The 26,310-nt window shown below is 35.1% G+C and overlaps 1 protein-coding gene across 15 annotated transcripts in view; it reads left to right on the top strand.

The window, feature by feature from the left end:
- The window catches only part of LOC138701991 (nose resistant to fluoxetine protein 6-like), a 1,327,025-nt gene extending 1,301,227 nt beyond the window's left edge, over positions 1-25,798 (top strand). For all 15 annotated transcript variants that reach the window (XM_069829508.1, XM_069829491.1, XM_069829501.1 and 12 more), the window contains 4 exons: positions 4,724-4,853; positions 11,828-12,017; positions 18,245-18,387; positions 22,844-25,798. In XM_069829508.1, coding sequence (XP_069685609.1) covers positions 4,724-4,853; positions 11,828-12,017; positions 18,245-18,387; positions 22,844-22,954 — 574 coding nt within the window. In that variant the 3' untranslated portion in view covers positions 22,955-25,798. The remainder of the gene's footprint in view (positions 1-4,723; positions 4,854-11,827; positions 12,018-18,244; positions 18,388-22,843) is intronic.
- Positions 25,799-26,310: the final 512 nt, after the last annotated feature.

The following is a 26,310-nucleotide window of genomic DNA, read 5'->3' as shown; positions in this document are numbered from 1 at the left end:
AACCCCTCTCTACTGTGTGCAAACCAGGAGAAAGTCTCAGTGATCTGAATCGTTGGGGGGAGGAGGGTATTATTCAACTTCATATGCGGTTCCAAGCGTAATTTATCTGACATAGCATAAATACAGGGTTGTTTCCGATCTCTGATACCTAACAAATTTGAATGACATCATGTGCATCAGGAGTCACACAACAGCTGAACTGTGGCGCGAGGTGACAGACCAGTAGTGAATGATCTCATAGTCAGAGTGCACGGCGACTTACAGCAGAAATTTCCAAGAAAATCGAGTGTTTTTGGGAGGGGGTACATAACAACCCTTTGCGATGCCAAGTACAGTTAAGTGAAAATAAAAGCAGCCTGCAATAAACGAGGTTTCGTTATTTCCAAGAAAGGCATCTTCTGTGTACTTAATAAGATTGGCAAAGCTCGGATGGAATTAATTTGTATTATCTTGTGGAGTGCGGCGACTTGTGATAAGAGATGGATTTGCTTGCGTTTTCCACTCTGGAATTAATTCCATCCGAGCTTTGCCAGTGTTATTAGGTATGCACAAGATGCCTTTCTTGGAAATAACGAAACCACGTTTTTTGCAGGCTGCCATGATTTTCACCTAACTGTACTTGGCATCGGAAAGAGTTGTTATGTACCCCTCCCAAAAACGCTCGATTTTCTTGGGTATTGCTACTGTGATACATCGTGCACTCTGATTATGAAATCACTCACTACTGGTCTGTCACCTCTCGCCGCAATTCAGCTATCAGTGTGATTCCTGACACATATGACATCATTCAAATTCATTATCAGAGATCGGAAACAATCCTGTATAGCCTACTATCCGTTTAATAACATAATTGCTTAAGAATTGACTAAATTTAGTAGACCTGCGACCTGAGGGCGCATGTTTTTAAACTGTAATTATTCTCCTGCTCCTTATCTTCTGCTCCAGTAGGTGACCTAATGCTAGGCACATTCTTGCACTGAAGTTTTTCCTGGTTGGTGAACAGTAAGCCGAAAGCCCATTGTCAAATGTGCAAAGGTGCAGCACAGTAAGTTCATGTTCCATAATAAACCATTATAATACTGTCACTGTATAAGTACACTATAGTGATATCAGGGGCGCCATTTCAGTTGTTGCTTGAGGGAACAAGATTTTTTAGAGAAGGTCTTAAAAGATACATGGTGTGGCGTACTCCCTCCCTATTTTCCCTTAAAATGAAATATTTTCCATACCATAAATTAGGGTAAATTTTACCCTTACAAAAAGAAGGATAATCCATGATATCAAATGCATTGAACATTTTTTAAATTAAGTTTTTTTCTCCCTATCGTAAGTTTTTTTTTTTATTTTAAGTTACAAGTAGGCCTTGTATCATGGTTTAAGTTTTTTTGTGATCACATTTACCCCGCTTATTTGGTAAATTTGTAATGTTCTTTGTATCGAAGTTTTACCACAGTCTGCTATATACAGTCGCGAAGCTTGAGGTGATTTTATGCAAATCTCGTGATAAAGCGCTCCAAGCGGTTAGCAACTAGAAACAATAGACTGTCCACGGTCGACTTTGGACTGTGTCGTATTTCCATCGAGTGCTAGCTCGTTGCGTATTTCATATTGATGCTTGTGGAATGTTCGTTATTGATTGTAATGAAAATGTTAATGGCTAAAATACAATCATTGGAATAATAATATTTTACTAGAGACGTAGAAAAATTAAGTTTGTTTTAATGAAATTTATTGATCATGTTTTATTTTCAATTCTGGTGGGATTATTATTGCTTAGGCCTATTTTTTTTTTCAAAGGATATGTTTTTAATTGTAGCTGTTAATTTTGTTATTTTTATTTGTTACTTTACTAGAAACGTAGAAAAAGTCTGTTACAATAAAATTTATTGATCACGTTTTATTTCCAATTCTGGTGTGATTATTATTGCTTAACCTATCCCACTTTGTTAACTACATAAGCCTACACTACAAGTACCGGACGTAAGTTACTCCATTAATTCATATTTCCATTATTATTGTTGTAAAGGGAAATGAAAATTAATATTTATTGGTTTCATAGTTAATTATCGCTATAATCTTGAATGAGTGATGTGATTATAGTAAATTTCAGTTCGTTTTGAACAAACAAAAATAATATTAACCTATTTCTTGCAGGTATCTTCGAGTTTATGGTGGAATTTAATATACTTCATTAAAATAATAAATTAACTTTAGGCATTTAATATTTCAATAATGGAAGGAAGGTGTTAATTTTTCCAAAAGAACACAACGAAAATGTAACATATTTTGTCGTCTACTAGGAGAGAGAGATCTGCGATGATGAGACGATAGTAGCGATCCTAGTGGTGGGCAACTACCCATGTTTGCATTTTTACTACATATTGAGCTTCGCGACTGTATATAGTAGACTGTGGTTTTACTCTCTGTTGAGGTTAGAGAAGATCCTATGGCCTTAACTCTGCCAGGTTAAATAAAACCATTATTATTATTATTATTATTATTATTATTATTATTATTATTATTATTATTATCTGCATTACATTCCCAGTTTCCATACAATGGCCTAGTTTTAAATTGTCTTTCTACTTAGGCCTATACAATATTCAATTTACATACACTTGCTTTAATATGATGTATAGGCGCGAACAAATGAACACAAACAATTTTACTTATAAAGAAATGTTAATTTCAATTGACAAAAAACTGTACATTTATTTATAGTAGATAACAACCACTAATGTAGAAAATGATAATGCTTTGGTTTTATTTGAACGAAGTCAATAACTTGCTCGTCTTTTATTTCTTAAGAATTTATTATTCAATTATTATTATTTTTTTTTATTATTAGTCTTAATTGCCTCTCATTCTTTGATTAAGGTTCTGGGTGATATGTATATCTATTATCAAGAAGTACATCTCACTTGATATATGTCAGAGGAAGAACAATTGTTTGTATGCATCTGAAGTTTGACTAGTGCAATATGTAGCTAGTCGTTGATGTATGCAATGAGGGGGAAAGGAACTGGCCACCCTACCTCATTATCTCCTGGCCTAGTTGTCGTATAAGTGGTGCCTTGTTGGTGTCACTTGTGAGGTTCAGACCTGTCTACGGACAGTTTAATAAACAACAATTATTGCCGCTCCTATCTCCTAAATGACATCTCTGAGTAAGTCACTCTATCTTGAGTACAGATGCAGTGGCAACGTGGTGTGCGCAGTGACATTGTTTCCAATTCGAAAATTTCTAGTGATTTTTGTTAGCAGTCTAATACGCGTACCCAGCATTAGGAACAAAACCCAAATAATTGTCAGCATGAATAATGATCAGTTTCGATTCTCTAGACACTAGTGTCAAGTTATTTAGTACTGTTATCTAATCATCTCCTTGGTAAGGAATGGCTGAAATATAAGTTAATTTCGTCTTCATATACGATAGACGTCCTTCATTTTTGTTGTTTGAGATGTCGTAAATCATATTTATATATAAATTGAGCTTGACAACAATACGAGTTGGCCAAAACTGCTAATTATTATGAACAGTATTTTTTTATTATCGACATTGAGATGATTAACCTCTTGTTTAGCAGTCATAATTTAAATTTTGATTTTAAAGGCGGCAATAGGCCTTGCTTTTACACAATTTTATTGGACAGGCAAAACTGCATGAAGGACGAATAATGAATACTGATTTTTTTTTTTTTTCATTTTAATGTCCTCCTCTGGAAAAAAAATATTCAATTCGCATCCTGATACAGGGTATATCACATCTAAGTTATATTTTGAAATGTCCTAAGTAGTAAATTTGGCTGAAATTATAAAAATATAATTAAGTACCAGTACATTATCTAAGTAATGAATATAAATTAGAGACATTCCTTAATCAATATCTTTATTTCTTTTTGAGAAATAGGGTAACTTATTATGTAAAAATTTTTAAAATAAGGTAAAGATACCGGTACTGATATTGTTCTTCTGTTAATGACTGACACCATGCGGTACTCTTTTTCATTAGATTTCATTTGACTCATTGTCATTCTTCCATTCCTGCGGTTTTATGTTTCCACCCCGTACTAATTTTTAAAATAAGGTAAAGATACTGATATTATTCCTCTGTTAATGACTGACACCGTACTCTATTTTTCATTAGATTTCATTTGATTTATTGTCATTCTTCCATTCCTGCGGTTTTATGTTTCCACCCCATGCAAATTTTTAAAATACGGTAAAGATACTGATATTGTTCGTCTGTTAATGACTGATACCGTACTCTATTTTTCATTAGATTTCATTTGACTCATTGTCATTCTTCCATTCCTGTGGTTTTATGTTTCCACCCCGTATAAATTTTTAAAATACGGTAAAGATACTGATATTAGTCTTCTGTTAATGACTGACACCATACTCTATTTTTCATTAGATTTCATTTGACTCATTGCCATTCTTCCATTCCTGCGGTTTTATGTTTCCACCCCATACAAATTTTTAAAATAAGGTAAAGATACTGATCAATCCCCTAACTGCCCATTGTGCAACTCAAACCAAGCAATGGATTCGGAACAACCCAAAATCTGTGCTGACCATGATAATATCTTTGAAAAATATTGGAGTGCAAGAAGTCAAATGACTTTATTATCAAACGCCTGGCATTAGAAAACAACAACAACACTTAATTTTTGTGTGTAATTTCTCAATCTTAACATCAACTTATTAATTTGGTTTATAGAATGCGACAGATGTTCAAAACAGCCAACCTCTCATACACATTGCCTGCTCATCGAGCGTCAATATATTTGTTGGGCATTGCTCTGGGTTTTGGATTGCGGCACTGTGGAAGAGATTTCAGGCTGAAGAAGGTAAGAAATACAGTCATCTAGTGCATTCTGCATGTATGGGTGCTACATGTAAATTGCAAATCGAATAAGATAGATCCTCTTTAACTGTTTATGCTATTATTCACTAGGTGGCAATGATGTGTGTTTTGTTTGGTGCTTAGATTCAGCTATTATAAGCTCTATTCTATAGAGTGAATTAAATTGAGACGACTATGGGGCAAGTGGTGCATATTTCGAAACAGTATTGTTGTGAGAGAAAAGAATAGTAGTTTTATTACGTTATTTTTTCCAACAAATGTGTATTCTTCTTCCCATACCTATCTTTAAATTTGTGAGGAGTTGAGTCACCACACTAATGAAAGGGTCAATGCCGCTTTTAAAATGAGTTTAAAATCGACAATGCACAATATTTAACATCTGCAGTACTGTCAAAACAATCTTTTCAACATGTTAAATTTCATATTGTGTCAGCTTCATTTCATTATAAGGTCAGTATTCGGTACTCGGCAGTAGGTCTCTATATAGCATTGTTATAATTCGTATGTGCCGCAGCACCAAGCATAGGGATTATATTGTAGGAGGGGTAGGAGAACTATGCCTTATTTCGATGTAGATTTTGTTACTCCGACAGTGAAAAATTAGAGAAGGGAAACGATTATGGATAAAAAAATATTCAAATCTGAATGCACACATCAAAATTGTCTAAGGAACAATTAAAAAATTTCAAACATTGAGAAAATTGACCAAGTTACAAAACTGAACGGAAGTGAATATTAAAGTGCTAGTCATTTGTCATTCTACCAGGTTACCATAGTAAGCAACGTTGCTATTTTATATTGTTACATTGCAAAGAATTAAATTGGTGTGTTTTAACAGGGAACATATGTAACTAAAGACTGTCTAAAATCGTCATAAACAGTTACGAATAGTTTTAATGATGGAAGAACATCATTTAATCCAACATTAAATGTTTAAGGCGATGGGCATAATTGAAAGTGGCGGAACACAAGCTGATGCTGCAAGGGTTCTAAATACGGGAAGAGGTGTAATTTCAAGAATGTGGAATCGTTGTGAACAATTTGGCAGTCCAAAAGAAAGGCACTAAGGAAAACCAAGGGTTACCACTGCAGGACAAGACAGATTTCAATAATTTTAAGGGAAAAATTGTTCCGGGACCGAGTATCGAACTCCACCCGACACTGTCTCAACTTTTCCCTTTTATATCCACACAACTAGCATGGGCTGACGAAACTCCAGAGACCCACATCGAGTGCACACAATCTCTGTGTGACTTGGAATTGTGGTTTTCTGTTAACATACACAGTGACGTATATATTATGCAAATCTAGTCTTTCAGGTAAAGCTTCCTGTAAAGCAGATTTGAATAATTTCAAGGGAAAAATTGTTCCGGGGCCGGGTATCGATCCCAGGACTTCTAGTTAAACGTTCCAGCGCTCTTACCAACTGAGCTACCCGGGAACTCCACCCGACGCCGTTTCAACTTTTCCCTTTTATATCCACACAACACGCATGGGCTGACGAAATGCCAGAGACCCACATCGAGTGCATACAATCTCTATGTGACTTGGAATTGTGGTTTTCTGTTAACGTACACAGTGACGTATATATTATGCAAATCTAGTTTTTCAGGTAAAGCTTCCTGTAAAGCAGACTTGAATAATTTCAAGGGAAAAATTGTTCTGGGACCGGGTATCGATCCCAGGACCTCTGGTTGAACGTACCAGCGCTCTTACCAACTGAGCTACCCGGGAACTCCACCCGACACCGTCTCAACTTTTCGATACCCGGTCCCGGGACAATTTTTCCCTTGAAATTATTCAAATCTGCTTTACAGGAAGCTTTACCTGAAAGACTAGATTTGCGTAATATATACGTCACTGTGTACGTTAACAGAAAACCACAATTCCAAGTCACACAGAGATTGTGTGCACTCGATGTGGGTCTCTGGCATTTCGTCAGGCCACGCGAGTTGTGTGGATATAAAAGGGAAAAGTAGAGACGGTGTCGGGTGGAGTTCCCGGGTAGCTCAGTTTGCAAGAGCGCTGGTACATTCAACCAGAGGTCTTGGGACCGATACCCGACCTCGGAACAATTTTTCCCTTGAAATTATTCAAATCTGAGGAAGCTTTACCTGAAAGACTAGATTTGCATAAGACAGATTTCTGTACCTTAGAGCCCTGAGAGAAAGAACTTCAACTGCCACAATGTTAAGAAGTGCCTTGCAAAATGTAAGTAACGTAATTGTTTCAACTCAAACTATCAGAAACAGACTGCATGAAAGAGGCCTTCATGACCATCGACCTTTAAGGTGTCCAGCTATTCGTCATGGAAATCGAGCACGTCGTGTTTTGTGGTGTCCACATCATCAAAATTGGACAGTGGATCAATAGCGACAGGCCCTCTTTACAGATGAATCACGCTTCGGTTTGCACCCAGACTCGAGAAGAGTGCTCATATGGAGGCCACCAGGTGACGCAGAAAGGCTTAGGAACGTACAGAAGATCCACAAATTTCAAGGAGCTATCTTGGTCTGGGAAGGAATAATGACCAATAGAAAGATGGACCTCGTTCTTGTAAGAGGAACATAGCGAGCAAATGTTTATATTCTAAACATTTTGCAACCTTTGGTGCTTCCGATCGCTGAAGAGTAGGGACCTAAATTCCTCTACATGCATAATAATATCAGAGCATATGTTGCCGGAGTGGTGTGTCAGTGGTTTCAAACACACAATATTCAAGTGCTACAGTAGCCTGCGCAATCTCCTGATCTAAACCCCATAGAGCACCTTTGGAATAATCTTCAAAGAAACGTTTCGGAGGATTTAGACAACAACCAGTGCCTTGATCAGCTGTTCGCTCGGCTTAGACATCACTGGGAGAACATTCCTCAAGATGAGATTTTCCATCTTATTTCGTCAGTGCCAATCGCCTTAAACATTTCATCATGGTTTAAATGACGACGTTCTCCCATCATTAAAACTATTCTTTATTGTTTATTACGATTTTACACGGTTTTTAGTTACATATGTCCCCTGTTAAAACACACTAATTTAATTCTTTCCAATGTAATAATACAAAATAACAATGTTGGTTACTATGGTAACCAGGTAAAATGACAAATGACTAGTACTTTAATATTCACTTCCGTTAAGTTTCGTAATTTGATCAATTTTCTTGATATTTCAAATTTTTTAGTTGTTCCTTAGACAATTTTGATGTGTGTATGTAATGTTTTTAAAAGTTTAAGGGGGAGATTTCAAACCCGGTAAGCGCTCCCCACCCCCCTCGCTTATGAAATTCGCTATAAAACGACGCAATAGTAATAATTCACGAATGTGTTCATATTTCGCTATTAACTCTCTTACGTGATTTGTCGCGATTGTTTTATCCACATATTATTAATCAGAATCACTTAATTCATAAAGATTAGTAAAAATCTGTTGTATATCTATTGTGTCGTAATTTTCGCGATCTCCATAAATACCTGGCCCTGGTAATACTTCTCGAAAGTTACCACACAGTAGTCTTTTTCCCTCTTCTTAAAGATAGGTACAATCATGGACTCCTTGCATTGTTCTGGTGGTAATAATAATAATACTAGCCTGCGAATTTCAACTTTGTGTTTGTTGCCTAAAGTAAATAATGTGATTTTATATAATATCGATGTGCTGAATCCGAATTTTCAATCCGTTTACTTCTATCACGTCAGGTTTGTTTGCAAAATCACTTTAAATGTATTGTATAATTACGTGAATTTCATCACAAACTTTTTCATTTCACTTTTTTATTTCAAATGCAAAAGCAATATTTAAAAGACACAACTTGCTGCAATTATGTGTATGATTGTTCATACATGTCACTAGAGTGTGTTTGCTTTGTTTTGTCTTGTTTACTTCACTATTGGATGTATAAATTAGCACATAGTATCACACAACAAATTACACCACTTTCTTCTTAGTTGAGGAAGTCCTCCTGCTCCTCTTTCTTTTATTTTTGTCTTCAAGTATTTTACGCTTTAACATCCAATAATAATGAGGATGCATGCTGATGCGTCATCGTCCCTGGTATCTCCTTTCGAACTCCTGCAGATCATTGTGAAATCGTTCACCTTGCTCTTTGCTCAAAAATCCTAGATTTTCGGGGAAATAATCTAGGTGAGAAAACAGAAAATTAATTTTGATACTCATGTTACAACCAAGTTCCTTGTATGCTTCAAGCATGTTAGCCACAATGTTTCGGTAATTAGGACCCTTGTTGTTACCAAGAAATTTTAAAACAAATACACAGAAAGATATCCATGCTGCTTTCCCCTTTTCGTCCACAGTGTTTTTAAATGCTGCATTAGACATCTGTTTTCTTTAGTCAGGACTATTAAATATATTTTCTTTTAATTTGCTTCAGATAGTAGTGGAAATTTCTCACATATGTATTTGAAACAGTCTCTTTCCTTATTTAAAGCCACGTTCTACAGCACCCGACTCTGGTAGATAGTCACTGTCACTCGTCACAATTTCCCTCAGCACTACATCAGACTCAGATGAAAACTATTCAAGATTTTCTAGTCGCACAGTGATTGGTACATCAGGCCCATGGGGTACAGGTAAAATGGCTGACCGAATAACTGGATACACGATATGCTTTTTATTTTTAGAATCGTACCCCTTCACATCACACGAACAGAAGTAGCAGTCATTACTATGGTTCCACTGCTCTCTCCAAACCATAGGTACTCCAAAAGATAGCAACAGTCTTCTGCCGTTGATCCAATGATGAAGTTCTTCAATGTATACTCTACATACTTTGTGTGGTGCCCAACCTTTACTTTGGTCTCCAAGTTTGATTCCAAAATAGGCATGGTATGACCTTTTCACAAAATCTGTAAAATTACGCCTCTGCTTAGGCAATGTGTATATCCTACATAAGTTATATAACAAAAATGGTCTGGATTATTTAGTCATCCTCGATGCGACATGGTAAATACTTTCTTACTGAACTAAAAACTCTCAACTTTCTACTCCACAATGAAGCTTCAAAAACTGATTCCGTTTCGTTTCCAGGTGAAACACAGACTATTGGAATATGAGAGGAACTAGACGAGTTGAGTTTAGTCTCTCACCAAGGTATGGCTGACATTTCTATCTCCCACAAATAAAGATAATGGCAAGGCTGCACGTTATTTCACCCAAACTTCCTTATATGCTTGCATCCTCTATCTGCTAAGAAACATCTGTTATCCTTGATTTTCAACATAAACATCTTAAAAATATGTTGAATAGATTTGGTTTTCATATCTTAACATACTAAAACTACAGTTGTTAAAGTATTATAGTTTAAATAATTACGCTATAAATTGTCGTAGGCTTTAATATATTATAAGAAAATTAAAATAACAAAAAAATGGTACGTGATAGGAACTTTCTGGTTTCGAATTTGACTTCAGCATGCTAAAAATACCCTAAAAACATTCAAACTTTGGAGGCAGTAATTCCATCGTAGACTAGTGAATTATAATAATAATAGTAATAATAATAATAATAATAATAATAATAATACAGTATTTACCTATGCACTTAAGCCTACATACAATAACCCACAGTCTTATTCGACCCTTTACCTGAGCACTTAAACCTACATTCAGTTACAGTACCCTACCCTTGGCCACACCCTCTTTCTCAAACAACTTTCCTCACCCAGCTGTAATTCTATAAATTGTTGCTGATCAGTTTGTTTGCTTTGATACCGATAAATTAAAGTCTTCGTGACTGTGATTCTCATAATCTCATTACCATACAATACGTGTTAAACGGAAAGCTCTTGTTCTGATATGTCATTCAGTGTAAATTGATATTTAGATCGTTTTGAGAATGTATTTATATATTATAACTATAAGGGTTCACATATCAAGAAAAGAACTATAATTTTTTTTTCGAAATAATTAAGTACATACCAGTACCTACTGTAAATGTTTTTGACGTACAACATAATGGGGTAATACTGTACTAGGTACTGTTCATGAATGATGTAATTCAATAAGAAAATGATAATAGATACCGTGCATAAGCCAAAATTACAATACCGGTACCCACCCAAAATGCAGTCCCATTAAATATACAGTATACACGTGGTTCTATGAAGAGCATCTTGTCGGGGTTGTAGAGTCTCGTTAATTCTAACTACCGGTACACTAATTCGAAAATGTGGTTAATCCGAACAAAATTATTTTAAGCAAAAACCAAATTTATTGTAATAGTACAAAGTATCGAAAAGAAAAAAATGTATAAATTCACTCAATTCCTTTTACTTAAAAAAATTATAAAAATAGCACATTCAAGCGTATATACAACAATTTTTCTGTGCATAATTTACACATCAGTCCTGCTCATAAAATCAGTAATTTTCTGTTGTCGTAATGAAGTGAACCTGTTGGTTGTGGTTCTAAAAATAGCAACACACCACCACCTTCTCTCAACAATCGTGAATAGCATGCATTGCATTACAGGAAATATTTTGGTTAATCCGAAAATCTTGTAATCCAAATAGGTGTTGGTCCCAATTAGTTCGGATTAATGAGACTCTACTGTAATAATTATTGAGTTGCGGTATTTATTATGAAAATAATAATAATAATAATAATAATAATAATAATAATAATAATAATAATAATAATACCGGTACTTGCTAATTATTATTATTATTATTATTATTATTATTATTATTATTATTATTATTATACTTTTTGCGAAGCACCGTGGTACTATTATTTTATTTACGACTATACCCTGGGAAAAATTGAAAACATATTTAGGCCTACATGGACTTTCAAATATAATTGCTGAAACCAAGAAATTAGTAGGCCTACATCAAACTAAATATCCATGTCTTTAATGTTTCAGATGTTATACGAAAACAGGTTTAATCCTGTAAAATCAATAATAACTATATACTGTAGAAATTTGTCACATCTCTGTTCACAGATGCATCTTACCTTGGGTTGGTCAGCTGCTGTCTTCTGCTTGTACCATGCAGTAATAAGTCCAGCACACATGGCAGATCGCCATTATGTCTATAATCCGGCAGACGCCGCGAAATTTGCAGCTTTTGCGCCGATTGCCATTTGTTTATTCATTGCGTGGATAATCTTCATATCGTTTATTGGACAAGGTGGTAAGTTACCTTTCAACTATCGTTTGTTGTTGTCAGGGGCGTATATTGCGGATGTTCAAGGTGTGCACTGGACACCCTGTAAATTCGGTAATCTCATTTTTTATTTTAAGTTGTTTTATATAATCCAACAATAATTTTAATTTATCACAATTTAAATGTGTGGTAATCTCATTGGAAGTTGAAGTATATAGTTGAAGACTAATTTTAATTCATTACCATTTAAATATTTTAAATGCCTGCTGGTTGAATGTGCACACCATCTCCAGAACGGCTTTCGTTTTATAATGTACGCTCTGCCTGACGAAGTGGGATGAGTTCAGATCTGGTTGTACTGTCCGTACAAAAGAACATCCCCTGCTGAGAGTTACTGCTATAATGCTCTGCGCACGCAAGGTGGCATGGTGGGGATACTCGCTTCTCTCAAGCTCGCAGGTCGTCCTGTATACAGGCAGCTCAACTTGTCAATAGCGTTACAAAATATTGTGTTTGACGTGTGTGTTTACTGTTTGTGTGAGTGAATTTACTGTGTTTAGGTTTTACTAGGGTTCGTAGTTATGTGCCAGCGCAGGTGAACAATTTAAATTACTTATTTAATGATAATAACACTTGGAAATGTACACTGTAAAAGATCTTTTGCAAAAGCCATTCTCTTCTCGCCCACTAGGAGAGAAATTACATATAGTGAATAAGGGTAGACTTACCCCGCCACTTCCGAATTTAGTGCAGCAATATAAAACAAAAAGCGATCAATACACTAGACATTTTTCTATTTCACAATATGAAATTGCAGAATAGTTAGCGGGTTGTGGAACTTCAAGCAGGTTGTTTTGCTGGCCATGGTTATTGTTTGATCATAAATAATGCAATTTTGAATAACATTATTTGTAGTTGCCTCCTTTCTCCTGCATTTGCAGGGCAGTCATTGAAACAAGGTGATTAATTTTTAAGAAGTTGTGGTGCGAGTACTTTGAATAATATTTAAATGTTATTTTCTTTTAATTTTTTGTCATTTTTCCTTTAGTTTAAGGGCATTTTAATGATTATTTTAAGTAGATTTTTAGGTCATCAACATCCGCCCCATAGTTATTATTTATAAATAATACTGAATTATATATTAAAAATGGCAGTTAATGTTGACCCGATATTTCACTTAGGTCTATAATAATTGTGCGAGATAGACCAACTATATATTTTTAACAGAACACCCAAACTCCAGGTTCAGCATACGCCACTGGTTGTTGTTGATTATTATTACCGGTACCATTGATGAACTATAAAGTTATTTAGATTAAATAAATAACGATGAAAGAGTAATGGAACGGAGAAAAATTCTCTCCGGCGCCGGGATTTGAACCCGGGTTTTCAGCTGATGCTGATGCTTTATCCACTAAGCCACACCGGATACCACCCCGGCGTCAGACAGAATCGTCTCAGTTTTAAGTTCCAACTCTTGGGTTTCCTCTAGTGGCCGCCCTCTGCACTACGTCATAGATGTCTATGAACGAAGGACTGAAGTCCACACATGTGCTGAGGTGCACTCGTTATGAGTGACTAGTTGGCCGGGATCCGACGGAATAAGCGCCGTCTTAAATCACAAGTGATTTACGCATACCATATATTATTTAATGTACCGAAGTACATATGATATTTCTATGCAGATATTCTGCGTCATCATACGATGAAAGAGTAATGGAACGGGTTCAAATCCCGGCGCCGGAGAGAATTTTTCTCCGTTCCATTACTCTTTCATCGTATGATGACGCAGAATATATGCATGGAAATATCATATGTACTTCGGTACATTAAATAATATAAATAAATAACAACTACCGGTACCCTGTGTTAGAATTCAGAAGATGGTGGATATAATTTCGAAACTAGTTAATCAGGTAAAATAACACTGTAATTCACATAGAAAAGTTGTAGAATGGGGATACAGTATTTGTAACAGTGGGGATACTTGAAAGTATGTTTAATTTCTTATGTTTGTCAACATTTATTATTTTCAACGTTAACTTTTTCATTTGCCATTTGTTTAGCACAGTGTGTTCTATCTCAAACATGTTGTTTTAGGCGGCAATTCTGATTTTTATGAGATGATTTGTAAACTTAAAAATTACTGTACTGTAGTAAAGTACTGGTAGCAAAGATTAAAATACGATAAACTTCTACTGTGTATACTTAAGAGTGCACCTGGAGAGCATTTATCAGGTAATAATGACTTAAATATAATGTAAGGAAATTTGTCCTATAGTTGTGTTGAATAATGTGGTACCATTTTCTGTGAATTTAAAATGTTAATGGATTACTGGTCCTGATTGCGTAACTTGCAATACTGCCACACCCACTTTCTTAGCATTTAAAAAGTAGCAAAAACAGCTTCTATTCAGAGTTTTACTATAATAATGCATATTGTAATAAGGAAGTGTTATTAATTTTATGTAAGGCTTATGTTGATTTGCAAAACAATTTTGTTTTACGTTAGGATGCCAAGGAAACACAAAAAAGTTCCAGTTTCACTGTGAAAATTCTATGAACTTACGTACTTAATAATGTGAAATTTTGTGTTTTTTCGTTACCGTATCCACTGTTGTGTAAATATAAAAAAAGGCTGAGGATGGTGTCAGGTAATACCGAAACAGCTGTAAGCCACACATGCTTACATAATTAACACGAGTAAGATCGCCATTTAATCAATTATTTAAAAAAAAGTATTAAGTGTTGCAAGTGACGTTATTTAGCTGTTAATTTGACATTACAATATTATTTAATTAGGCCCTACTCTTGCAAGTTATCCCAACTGCAACATTGCAACATTCATATTTTCGCCTTATTAAAAAATAATAATAAAAAAATAAAAAAACGTACATACGAAATTTGTATATATCATATTATTCTACTGATATGGACTAAAATTTGGGCATATTGACTTTTTTAAAACTATTTCCAGTTTTGTGTAACATGCTGTTGAATCACACATCTGTTGCAAGTATCCCCATTCTACAGTTGTTATTTATTTAATCTAAATAAATTAACAGTTCATCAGTGATTATTATATTATTATTATCATTATCATCATTATTATTATCATCATGATCATGATCATTATCATTATTATTGTAACTTTCAAATTTAAAAACAATAATATAGTTTTATTCTCACAACAATAACTCTTCACTTTCTACAATCTAATTCTACTCCCGTCAACAATGGAATTTGCTCTCCACACAGCAACACAGTATTCGTTATTGCACTCCACAGACGACAATGACAATTTACTTGGATTATTGAGAACAACAATGAACTGTTAATTTTAACTAATGTTCACAAAGCACTATTTACAAATCAGAACTGTCAGTTCTCAGTTCACAGTTCTTCTAGCTCAGTCACTCGAGTTCACAGTATCTCGAACCCCAGACCTTAGAGACAGTCCACTGAACTTCGAACTCAGGTCCCTCCAACTGCGGTCCACTGCACTCGAACTCAGGTCTTCGGATGCTCACACAGTTGCGGACACACACTCAAATCAAACTCCGGTACACAAGACTGGCTGGCTTGCTGTCCACCGACTGTAACAACACTGACTTACTGACTGACTAAAGTTCACTTGCGTGTCGTAATTTATAACCACACCATAGTTGCGAGAAAGTACGATTTCTCGAGATTTCTACTTCTGGATGATTCTGTTCGGGAGGGTCCGTCCTCCCCTTCACCCCGCACAGCGAATCACTACCAGCTTTGCGTCCCCCCTTGCCTCGCGCCGTAGTACACCGCCCCTCTGCCCTCTCAGCATGCAGACGCTCCCCTTACATCTGCCACACCTAAGCGACCAACGTTTCGTCTGCCGCGCGCCCTGTCGGACACGCGTTCGAATCCCGATGCAGCTGTCACATTATTATTGGAATATAAACACAGAATAAATATGGGAAATGCATGTTATTATTCGGTTGAGAAGCTTTTATCATCCAGTCTGCTGTCAAAAAATCTGAAAGTTAGAATTTATAAAACAGTTATATTACCAGTTGTGCTTTATGGTTGTGAAACTAGGATTCTCACTTTGAGATAGGAACATAGGTTAAGGGTGTTTGAGAATATTTGGGGCTAAGAGGGATGAAGTTACAGGAGAATGGAGAAAGTTACACAACACAGAACTGCACGCATTGCATTCTTCACCTGACATAATTAGGAAAATTAAATCCAGACGTTTGAGATTGGCAGGGCATGTAGCACGTATGGGCGAATCCAGAAATGCATATAGAGTGTTAGTTGGGAGGCCAGCCGAAGGGAAAAAGACGTTTGGGGAGGCCGAGACGTAAATGGGAAGATAATATTAAAATGGATTTGAGGGAGTTGGGATATGATGATAGAGACTGGATTAATCTTGTACAGGATAGGAACCAATGGCGGGCTTATGTGAGGGCGGCAATGAACCTCCGGGTTCTTTAAAGCCAGTAAATAAGTATTATTATTATTATTATTATTATTATTATTATTATTATTATTATTATTATTTTTGTTGTTGTTGTTGTTATTCACAGCTTATTTCATTCCGTTATTTAGATACACTTAAATTTTACAGCAAATTGTATTTATTTACTTTAATCTCATTAAGTAAGTAATCTCATTACCGGTACCATAATTTTTATAGCTGTTACATGCAGTTACAAGGGTTTCCTCAAATCCTCTTGTCACATTTTTTTTTTTTTTTTTTTTTTTTTTTTTTTTTTTTTTTTTTTTTTTTTTTGTCTGTTAGTTATTTGCTGCATTTTATGTCTGATTTTGTTTCATAAGATATGTGATATATATTAATGGTAGCTTTTGTTTTCTTTCCTTGTGATAGAAGAGATGTTTAAAATTATTTGTGAAAAATTTTTATAGCGATAGGCAATTCGTTATCTTGTGAAACCAAATGCATACTTGCGCCATAGCTTACAGAAAGAGCTTAATGCTGGAGGTAAGTGAGCTAGCTAGCTGCAAGTAAAAGCATAGTGAGGGAGAGAAGCTTTCCAGTTCAAATTCTTCTTCTGCTGACATACAGGTAGGTTTCTCTAGATAATGAATGATCTATACATAAGTCATTCTCAGTGGTTGAATGGCCACCATGTTCGCCATTAGATCTGATATCCATACAATGAAGGCTGACAAAAATCATTAGCAGAGTATGCTGTGGAGTCTTGCTTCGTACATCTCTGGCACATAAAAGAACCCTACCTCTGAAAAGGAGAACCCCTGTAACATAGTCCTAGTAAGGAATTATATTTCTGATTGTTTCAATACATACTATAAATGGTATTAAAATTGGGGGAGAGCCTTCATTTTGGTTTTGAGGCAGCAGCATGATATTGACACTTCGTAGATGTTGTATGATTATTCTTATATATTTCTATTTATTGATGAGGAAGATAATAATATAATTTATCTAATATAATTAGTATATTTGACTTCCAATCATTTTACTAGCTATTTCAAATATTAAATTAATTATAATTGATTGAATTAAATTAGCTCATAAATTAAGTTACTACTTTACCTTATAGATTTATCTAAATTTAAATAAATGTTTAGTGAAGAATATTGCTGGTGAATCTTTTAAGTGTAGAGTAAATATTTGTAATTTAAATTTATGTATTGTATTGTTTAAGGCTGGTTGAGTGGAAGAGAAGGCCTTATGGCCTTAACTCTGCCAGCGAAAATAAAACATTATTATTATTATTATTATTATTATTATTATTATTATTATTATTATTATTATTATTACCTATTACGTTTGTGTTACGTGGCTCATAATAATCCATGGCACTACACCCCATGAAGGGCCAAGACCGATTAGCCGGCTGCTGGCCCCACAGCCACATGCCGAAGCGGAGGTGGACGATCATCAAACCAGAATGGAGGTATTGTGTAGTTAGCACGATGAGCCCTCCAGCCATTATAGCTGGTTTGCTTAACCGGATTTTGCTACCTATCGTAGCTCCCCAAGTGTATCACGTTTCTGGGTGGACACCGGTCCCATACACTGGCCGAAATTTCATGAGAAAATTTCTTCCTCCAGGACTTCCTCTAGGACTCGAACCAGCGTGCATTCTGTAACGCGAGTCCTAGGCAGGCTGCCTTAGATGCTACGGCGCGGGACATTATGTGTCTCATAAATTCATAAAATTCATAACATGTTATTGCAATTTTTTAAAATGTACTGTTAGAACTGTTGTGTATTGTTGAATTTGCAGGCTTGCTGGGCCAGTTTCTGTCATGGCGCGGATTTCTAGTCACAACTAGACTGTCTTATGCAGTGTATCTCCTTCAGTTCCCTATTTTCTTCTACACAGTAGGCACAAATCGTGTTACACAAATCTACAGCCTTCTACTGTTGGTAAGTAATGAGTTCTCTGTCTTGTGTTACATAAAAAAATCTGAAAAATAGTTTATTTGTAGCGTTCTCTGCAATATAAATGGTGTTTGGAACATGTTGTCCACGAAGCACAAGATATTATAGAGGAGAGTTCGGCATGTAAGATCAGGATATAAACTTAGCCTGCTCATTAACTTTTAATTCTTACTCAGAAGTGGGGCACGTCGTATTTCTGCAGTTTAATGTTGTCTTAATCAAGCTTTGTCTGAGTTTTACCACGGAATCCATTACGATCTCTGAAATTGCTTATGCCCTCTATTCTACAGTGCAGTTCTTGTTCAGCCTTTTTTAAAAATATTATGTGTAACATCTCTCCAAAAAATTGTGATCTTGTAAAATCTTGACTTGCTCCACATCTTAAAAAGCTTCAATGATAAAGAATGAGTGGAATGGAGAAAAATTCTCTCCAGTACTGTGGTAACTTTCGAGGAATATCACTTTTGTTGACGTCGTACAAAATTTTGTCCAATATTCTTTTGAGAAGATTAACTCCGTACGTAGATGAAATTATTGGGTATCATCAGTGTGGTTTTAGGCGTAATAGATCGACTATTGATCAGATTTTTTGTATTCGACAGATAATGGAGAAAAAATGGGAGTATAAGGGTACAGTACATCAGTTATTCATAGATTTCAAAAAGGCATATGACTCGGTTAAGAGGGAAGTATTATATGATATTCTTATTGAATTTGGTATTCCCAAGAAACTAGTTCGATTAATTAAAATGTGTCTCAGTGAAACATACAGCAGAGTCCATATAGGTTAGTTTCTATCTGATGCTTTTCCAATTCACTGCGGGCTAAAGCAGGGAGATGCACTATCACCTTTACTTTTTAACTTCGCTTTAGAATATGCCATAAGGAAAGTTCAGGATAACAGGCAGGGTTTGGAATTGAACGGGTTACATCAGCTTCTTGTCTATGCGGATGAGGTGAATATGTTAGGAGAAAATCCACAAACGATTAGGGAAAACACGGAAATTTTACTTGAAGCAAGTAAAGCGATCGGTTTGGAAGTAAATCCCAAAAAGACAAAGTATATGATTATGTCTCGTGATCAGAATATTGTACGAAATGGTACTATAAAAGTTGGAGATTTATCCTTCGAAGAGGTGGAAAAATTCAAATATCTTGGAGCAACAGTAACAAATATAAATGACACTCGGGAGGAAATTAAACGAAGAATAAATATGGGAAATGCGTGTTATTATTCGGTTGAGAAGCTTTTGTCATCTAGTCTGCTGTCAAAAAATCTGAAAGTTAGAATTTATAAAACAGTTATATTACAGAGAGGAACAGAGATTGAGGGTTTTTGAGAATAAGGTTCTTAGGAAAATATCTGGGGCTAAGAGGGATGAAGTTACAGGAGAATGGAGAAAGTTACACAATGCAGAGCTGCACGCATTGCATCCTTCACCTGACATAATTAGGAACATTAAATCCAGATGTTTGCAATGAGCAGGGCATGTAGCACGTATGGGCGAATCCAGAAATTCATATAGAGTGTTAGTTAGGAGACCGGAGGGAAAAAGACCTTTGGGGAGGCCGAGACGTAGATGGGAGGATAATATTAAAATGGATTTGATGGAGGTGGGATATGATGATAGAGACTGGATTAATCTTGCACAGGATAGGGACCGATGGCGGGCTTATGTGAGGGCGGCAATGAACCTTTGGGTTCCTTAAAAGCCATTTGTAAGTAAGTAAGTACTGGGATTTGAACCCGGATTTTCAGCTCTACGTGCTGACGCTCTATCCACTAAGCCACACCGGATTCCCATCCTAATGTCGGATTGAATCCTCTCAGTTTAAGTTCCACCTGTTGGATTCCCTCTAGTGGCCTACCCTCATGTACTGCGTCATAGATGTATGACAGTGGCACAATGACCACACACTTCACACTTCAGCATTTTATCATATTATGCAGACAGCAGTATATGCAGTTTCTGTGAGTATTGCCATTGGAGTGAATCAAACTCTGGAATTTTGATTCAGGATTCCAAATGCATTTTTCATCATTCTTTGTGCCTTATGCCCTAATAGTAATAGTTGAATTCGCATTTGGTTTTCATCTTCAGTACATTGTGAGGGGGAGGGGAGGGGAGGGGAGGGATATATTTCTGCTCAAAGGCAGGCCTTTCACTGCAGACCCAACAGTCTCCAATCTTTCCTGTTTTCTGCCTTCCAATATATGTACAAAGTTAAGTCAGTAAGTATCTGCACTCTCTTTTTACAATTTTCTCAACAACAATAGAAAACTTGACTGCCTCCGTGGTCTGTTGGTCAGCATGCTGGCTCCCAGATCAGGTGGTCCCGGGTTCGATTCCCGGGCTCGGCGCTCGGTGAATTTTTCTTGAAGAAGAAGAATTCCCTGGGTGTCTAGAGTCTGGAAATTTGTGTGAATGTGAGTGAGCCGGGTTAATATTAATTAACCAATCATCACAAATTAAAAATATATCAGGACTGTTGCTGGGCAGTAACACTGAACACACGTTTCAGTGTCACATTGTTGACAAGTAACTCCATCTTACAATTACCTCATTTTTCAACATAGTCCCGTTGTTTCTCAATGCACTTGATCCATCATTGCACAAGCTTCCTGATGTCCTCAGAAAAAAAGTTTTCAGTGATTAATCGACGGCTCCTTAAGGTATCTTTAAGTGGACCAAGAAGACGGAAATCTGATAGGGGCGAAACTGGGACTGTATGCAGGATGCTCCAACACCTCGAAACCCAGTTTGTCAATAGTTTGAACAGTGTGGACGTGCATTATCATGCAATAAAAGAACTCCTTCTGACAATAGGACTCGGTGTTTGATTCGAATTGCTGACTTCAGCTCGAGTCCTTCTCAAAGTAATGTTGCAGTATTGGCTCTTGGGAGTCCTAGAAAAGTGTGAGCATGACTTTTCTTGTGGAGGGTTGACTCTTGAATTTCTTTTTTACTGGAGATTCGGGGTGTTTCCATTCCATGCTCTGGTGTTTGCTTTCAGATTCAAAATGATGGATCTACATTTCATCTCCAATTACTACTGTATTTGTTTCAAAAAAGCTTCACCTTCGTTAGCATGATTGTGCTTGTACTCTTCAGAGAGCTGTTTTGGGACCCACTTTGCACAGACTTTATGAAAGCCAAATCTGTTATGAATAATGTCATATGCAGAACTATGACTAATTCGCATATAGTTTGCCACTTCATCGATAGTCACTCTACGATTTGTCTGAATCATGGCATGGACTTACTCAATGTTGGCGTCACTAGTGGATGTGATGGGCGTCCTGCCCTTCCTTCGTCCTTTTTGCTTGTCCGACCATTTTTGAACTTTTCAATCCATTTGTACACACTTCGCCATGGTAAAATTTTGTCCACATATTATGCAGAAAGTTTTCGATGGATTTCAGCTCCTGGTACACGACGAAAAAACGGATCACTGCACACTGTTCCTCTATGGTGCAAATGGAAAGAGATGTAGCCATGTTTACTGTGCAACAATAACTGGAGTGATAATGGTCAAACATTCACAAGCACAGATGAAGGCGCTATCTGTCAATGTGCGCATGCACAAAGTGGTACAGCCAACCTACATAAGATGAAAGCAAAAGTGCGGATACTTATTGACTTACCCTCGTAAATCCATGTTCTCTAGTAACAATATGACCTACTTTTATGAAATACCGCAAAGTACTGACTAGAAAATCGCAATGTAATCTATGTAAAGGAAACAAAATATAAACATATGGCCGAGGTGCAATATATACCATAGTAGTGACAATCAAGTGGAGCAAACAATACTTTGTTTCAAAAATTCAAATGAGAATACCTATTTCATTAACTATTTGCCAAGGATCATGCAAAAAATGTAATTGTGATTCTAACGTTATCTACGAGTAGGCTACTTTTATTTTTTCAGTGTCGGCAGGCATTGTTCCACCTAAAAAACATTAACTTAGTGGTAGAAATACACTTGTTGGAATCTCTGCATCGCCTGCATTTGCGAGCTCTACTTTCATTTTGTGAAAACAGCGCATCAGTTGCATATTTCGTTTCGGAAATATGCTTGATGATAGTTTTACGTGATTCACACAGTATAGTTTAATCGCCAGTTTTAGTTACAGTTTAGGTGCTTTATGCCTATTGCAATCTTCATCAAACATGTATTTTATTTTCTTATATTTATGCCTTCTTATATTTATGACTTCTTCCTCATTCATGTTTTTGTCCTCCTTCTGTTTGAACTCAAAATCACACGTGTATCTATTAATACAATATGTAATACATTAAATATATGACTATAAACAAATGTGGAATTTTTAAAAACTTGATATTAATTTGGTTATATGTTATTTTATTATAGTATTAATCGAATATGTAATTGCAAATGTTCCTAATAATTTGTATTTTTTTTTTTTGTGTTACAGCTTAATGTTCCAGAGCTGATGACAATCATTGTAGGATCCATATTATTAACAGTTCTAGTTGATCTACCATTTCAAAACCTGAGAAGTGTTGTCCTCAAGAAACCAAAGTAGTAGTTTTCTGTATAGTTTCATGCTAATTTTCAGTGAGTTCAATGGATAAATGGGAGTAGCCGAAATATATTACATAATTTGGCAGTCCAAACCATTGAAAGTTAAGAGAAGAAATTGATTTTCTTCTGTTTTCCCGTGATATTCATGAAGTGTTCTTGTAAGGGCAGCATTTATTAAATAAATGACGCACATTTCCATAACTAGCTTGGAAATGATGATTTATTTGCGATATATCAACAGAAACTTAAAGAGAAGGCATTCTTTCTGATATTTTGGTATGACTTGAGGTAATAGCAAATATGAAGTACCAATACGGTACAAATGTAATTACTAAATTTCAATTGGAAGGTTCTGAAAATTATGAAAAGAAATTAGAGTTAGCTTCAAATTAAGAATGTTGGTTTCTATTAAAATAAACTTCTCGTATATATATATATATATATATATATATATATATATACTGAGGCTCGCTATTAATTTTGAGAGAAGAATTGCGCAAATTGGTTCTCTACAACTGTAGAGATTATATTATACCTGTATTATTATTTTACTATTTAGGAAGCAAACCTAAATGTAGCTGAAAATTTTAATTTCACTAAATATTCATGTTATTAGATTTCATTGTGTTCACTGGCTGCCATTTCGAAGTCAAAAGAGATAAGCAATGACTGGCTGTAACAGCGAATTTATTTTTTCAATTTGTATGAAGAATTTATTTTTTCAATTTGTATGAAGAATTCATATCAGTTTATAGATCAGAAATAAGACCTAATGGTACTTTTATATGTGTATATTCAAAATGAATGATACAGTACCGTAGTCTAGTACTGTATTTAACTTAGTTCTTATTGAGATTTATTTTGTTATTATGTTTGTGTTGTTGTTTTTTTGGTAATTTTTAGTCGACTTGCTCAATATGAGAACAATCTCTACATTCCATAAGTGTGCAACCAAAGGTATTATGATTATGATTATTATTATTATTATTATTATTATTATTATTATTATTATTATCGGTATTATTATTATTATTATTATTATTATCGGTATTATTATTATTATTATTATCGGTATTATTATTATTATTATTATTATTATTATTATTATTATTATTATTATTATTATTATTATTATTATTATTAGCAGCAACCCTAAAATTATAAGTTAATCACAAAGTAATGACTCCAGGTTTTTGTATGAATATTTTATAAATGTTGTAGACCAGTGGGGAAGTACCAGTACCAGTAACTGTTTTCAAATTGAGTAGGCTCAGTTACACTGGTTGTTACAGTATCGGTACATAAATAGATCTCAAAACTTTGAACCAAAATGCCATCTCAAAATTTTAATACGACTCATTAACATTTTCCTTGCCTTTTCAGATTCAAAAATGGACACAGAAAGCTTTGTACACTCAGATTAGTGTTCACATTCTTCTACACCTGACAAGTGACAAGAATATGACAAAAGTGCGTGCAAGAAACGATTTCTTGTAACCAGATTTAAAGTTTATAAACGTAGACTTGTTAGCTTAAGGGGTTAGGTACAGCTTACAGCAGTAAAATTTTTGGAAATATTCAACATTTTTTTCCTCCATTACTGTACCTTGTACAATAATGAAAATTGGTATGTGTAAAACATTGTTTTTCTGCTATATGAAAAAAATATTTTTACGATTTAAAAAAAAATTATTTAACTTGTACCGTATATTTTTTTTCAAAATTCAAATTGCAGTGCAGTGATGAAGCGTTTCCCTCATAACTCATAAATGTGTTAAATTTTTCATTTTCTCTCTCTTTTATTTTAGTGCTGAAACTCATGTTTACAATATCATGCTCTTTCAACTACATCCCTTAATAAATAATATTTTTTTTTTTTATTTTGTGTTACAAGAAAATACTTGGATTTGACCATTTGTTAAATGAATTTATTTTTTATCAGACAATTTATTAAAGGTAGAAAAGTGATCTTGGATCATATTGTAGGTATGACATGCATAAATACACACAAAAAATTTCATCACAGAATGTTGGATAGTTTTTGAGTTATGTGGGAAACGCTTCATCACTGCACAGTGAACTGAATTTTGAAAGGGGGGGGGGGGGTGTAATTTTTTTTTAATCTTAAAAATATTTTTTGATATAGCAGAAGGACGCTATTTTACACATATTAATATTAATTATTGTACAGATACAGTAATGGAGGGAAAAAATGTTGAATATTTCCAAAATTTTACTGCTGTAAGCTGTACCTAACCCCTTAAAAGGCTTCCAAAACACTTTGCCACTGGTGTACGCAGTTACTGTTGGATAATACAAAAAATAATGTCAATTTATTTTTTCTGTAGTTTGTAATTAGCCTACTACAAACTTATATTCATAATTTTTGTCATTAATTAATTTTAAATTAAATACTATAAAATGTAAAAATTATTCGTTCTGAAAATGTGACTAATAACTGTATCATTTTAGAGGAATTATACAGTAATGTTGTTCTTAAAAGCAACATTACATATATTTAATGCCATTTTTCTTTTCTTGAAGTGCCATCTTTCACCAACGTACCCAGTAACATCTCAGACCATACTGGTACTACAGTACCTACTATTTCATTCCATGTTATTGCACAGTGAATAAATTAATTCCTTTTCGACTAGGTATATCACGTGTTCAAATGCATACAAGGTTCTGTCCTGAAGACATGCTTAACATTTATCAGTGGCTGCTTTTGGCTGAAATTTTTTGAAGGCGCTGGTGTCAAATCTTTTTGCATTTTAAGGTAATCTAATTATTAAAAATATGCAGTTTGTTGGTTAAATTATCATTACAGTATGTTGTACCCCACTACCATACAATATGTTGTTCCTTTATTGTTCTGTATACACTTTTAACACTTATATAATCACTGATTAACTTTATAACTTCTTTACTGTGTTAATATGAGCAATTTTACCTGGCTGACTAGTTTCGGAGTGATAGACCTATTCTTCATTGTCCAAAGCCTAGTGAAGATCCCACGCTATCTTCTGGTTTCTTGTTGTGGTGGGGTATGTCCATGATTGCGTCGAAAAGGGTGTGTGTTCAGGATGTGCTGGAGGTGTGTTTTGCACCATGTTTGTAAATTTCATATTGTTCTAAAGTGTCAAGTTTCTGGTTTTTTGGCTAGATGTGTAGTATTTTCATGTCATTGTCTTTGTTGCTGTAGGTATGATTGGAATTTGTGATGTGTTCTGCGTAGGTTGAATTGTTGTGTAGTTTGGGTGTGGCTGTGATATGTTCCTTGTAACGAATTTGAAATGATTTTTCAGTCTGTCCGATGTAGAAGTCGTTGCAACTATTGTATGATAGTTTGCAAGG

This window comes from Periplaneta americana, chromosome 1 (assembly GCF_040183065.1).
Source record: "Periplaneta americana isolate PAMFEO1 chromosome 1, P.americana_PAMFEO1_priV1, whole genome shotgun sequence".
Taxonomy (NCBI): domain Eukaryota; kingdom Metazoa; phylum Arthropoda; class Insecta; order Blattodea; family Blattidae; genus Periplaneta; species Periplaneta americana.
Note: the sequence above shows the minus strand (reverse complement) of the source record. Positions and strands in the feature narration are given on the sequence as shown.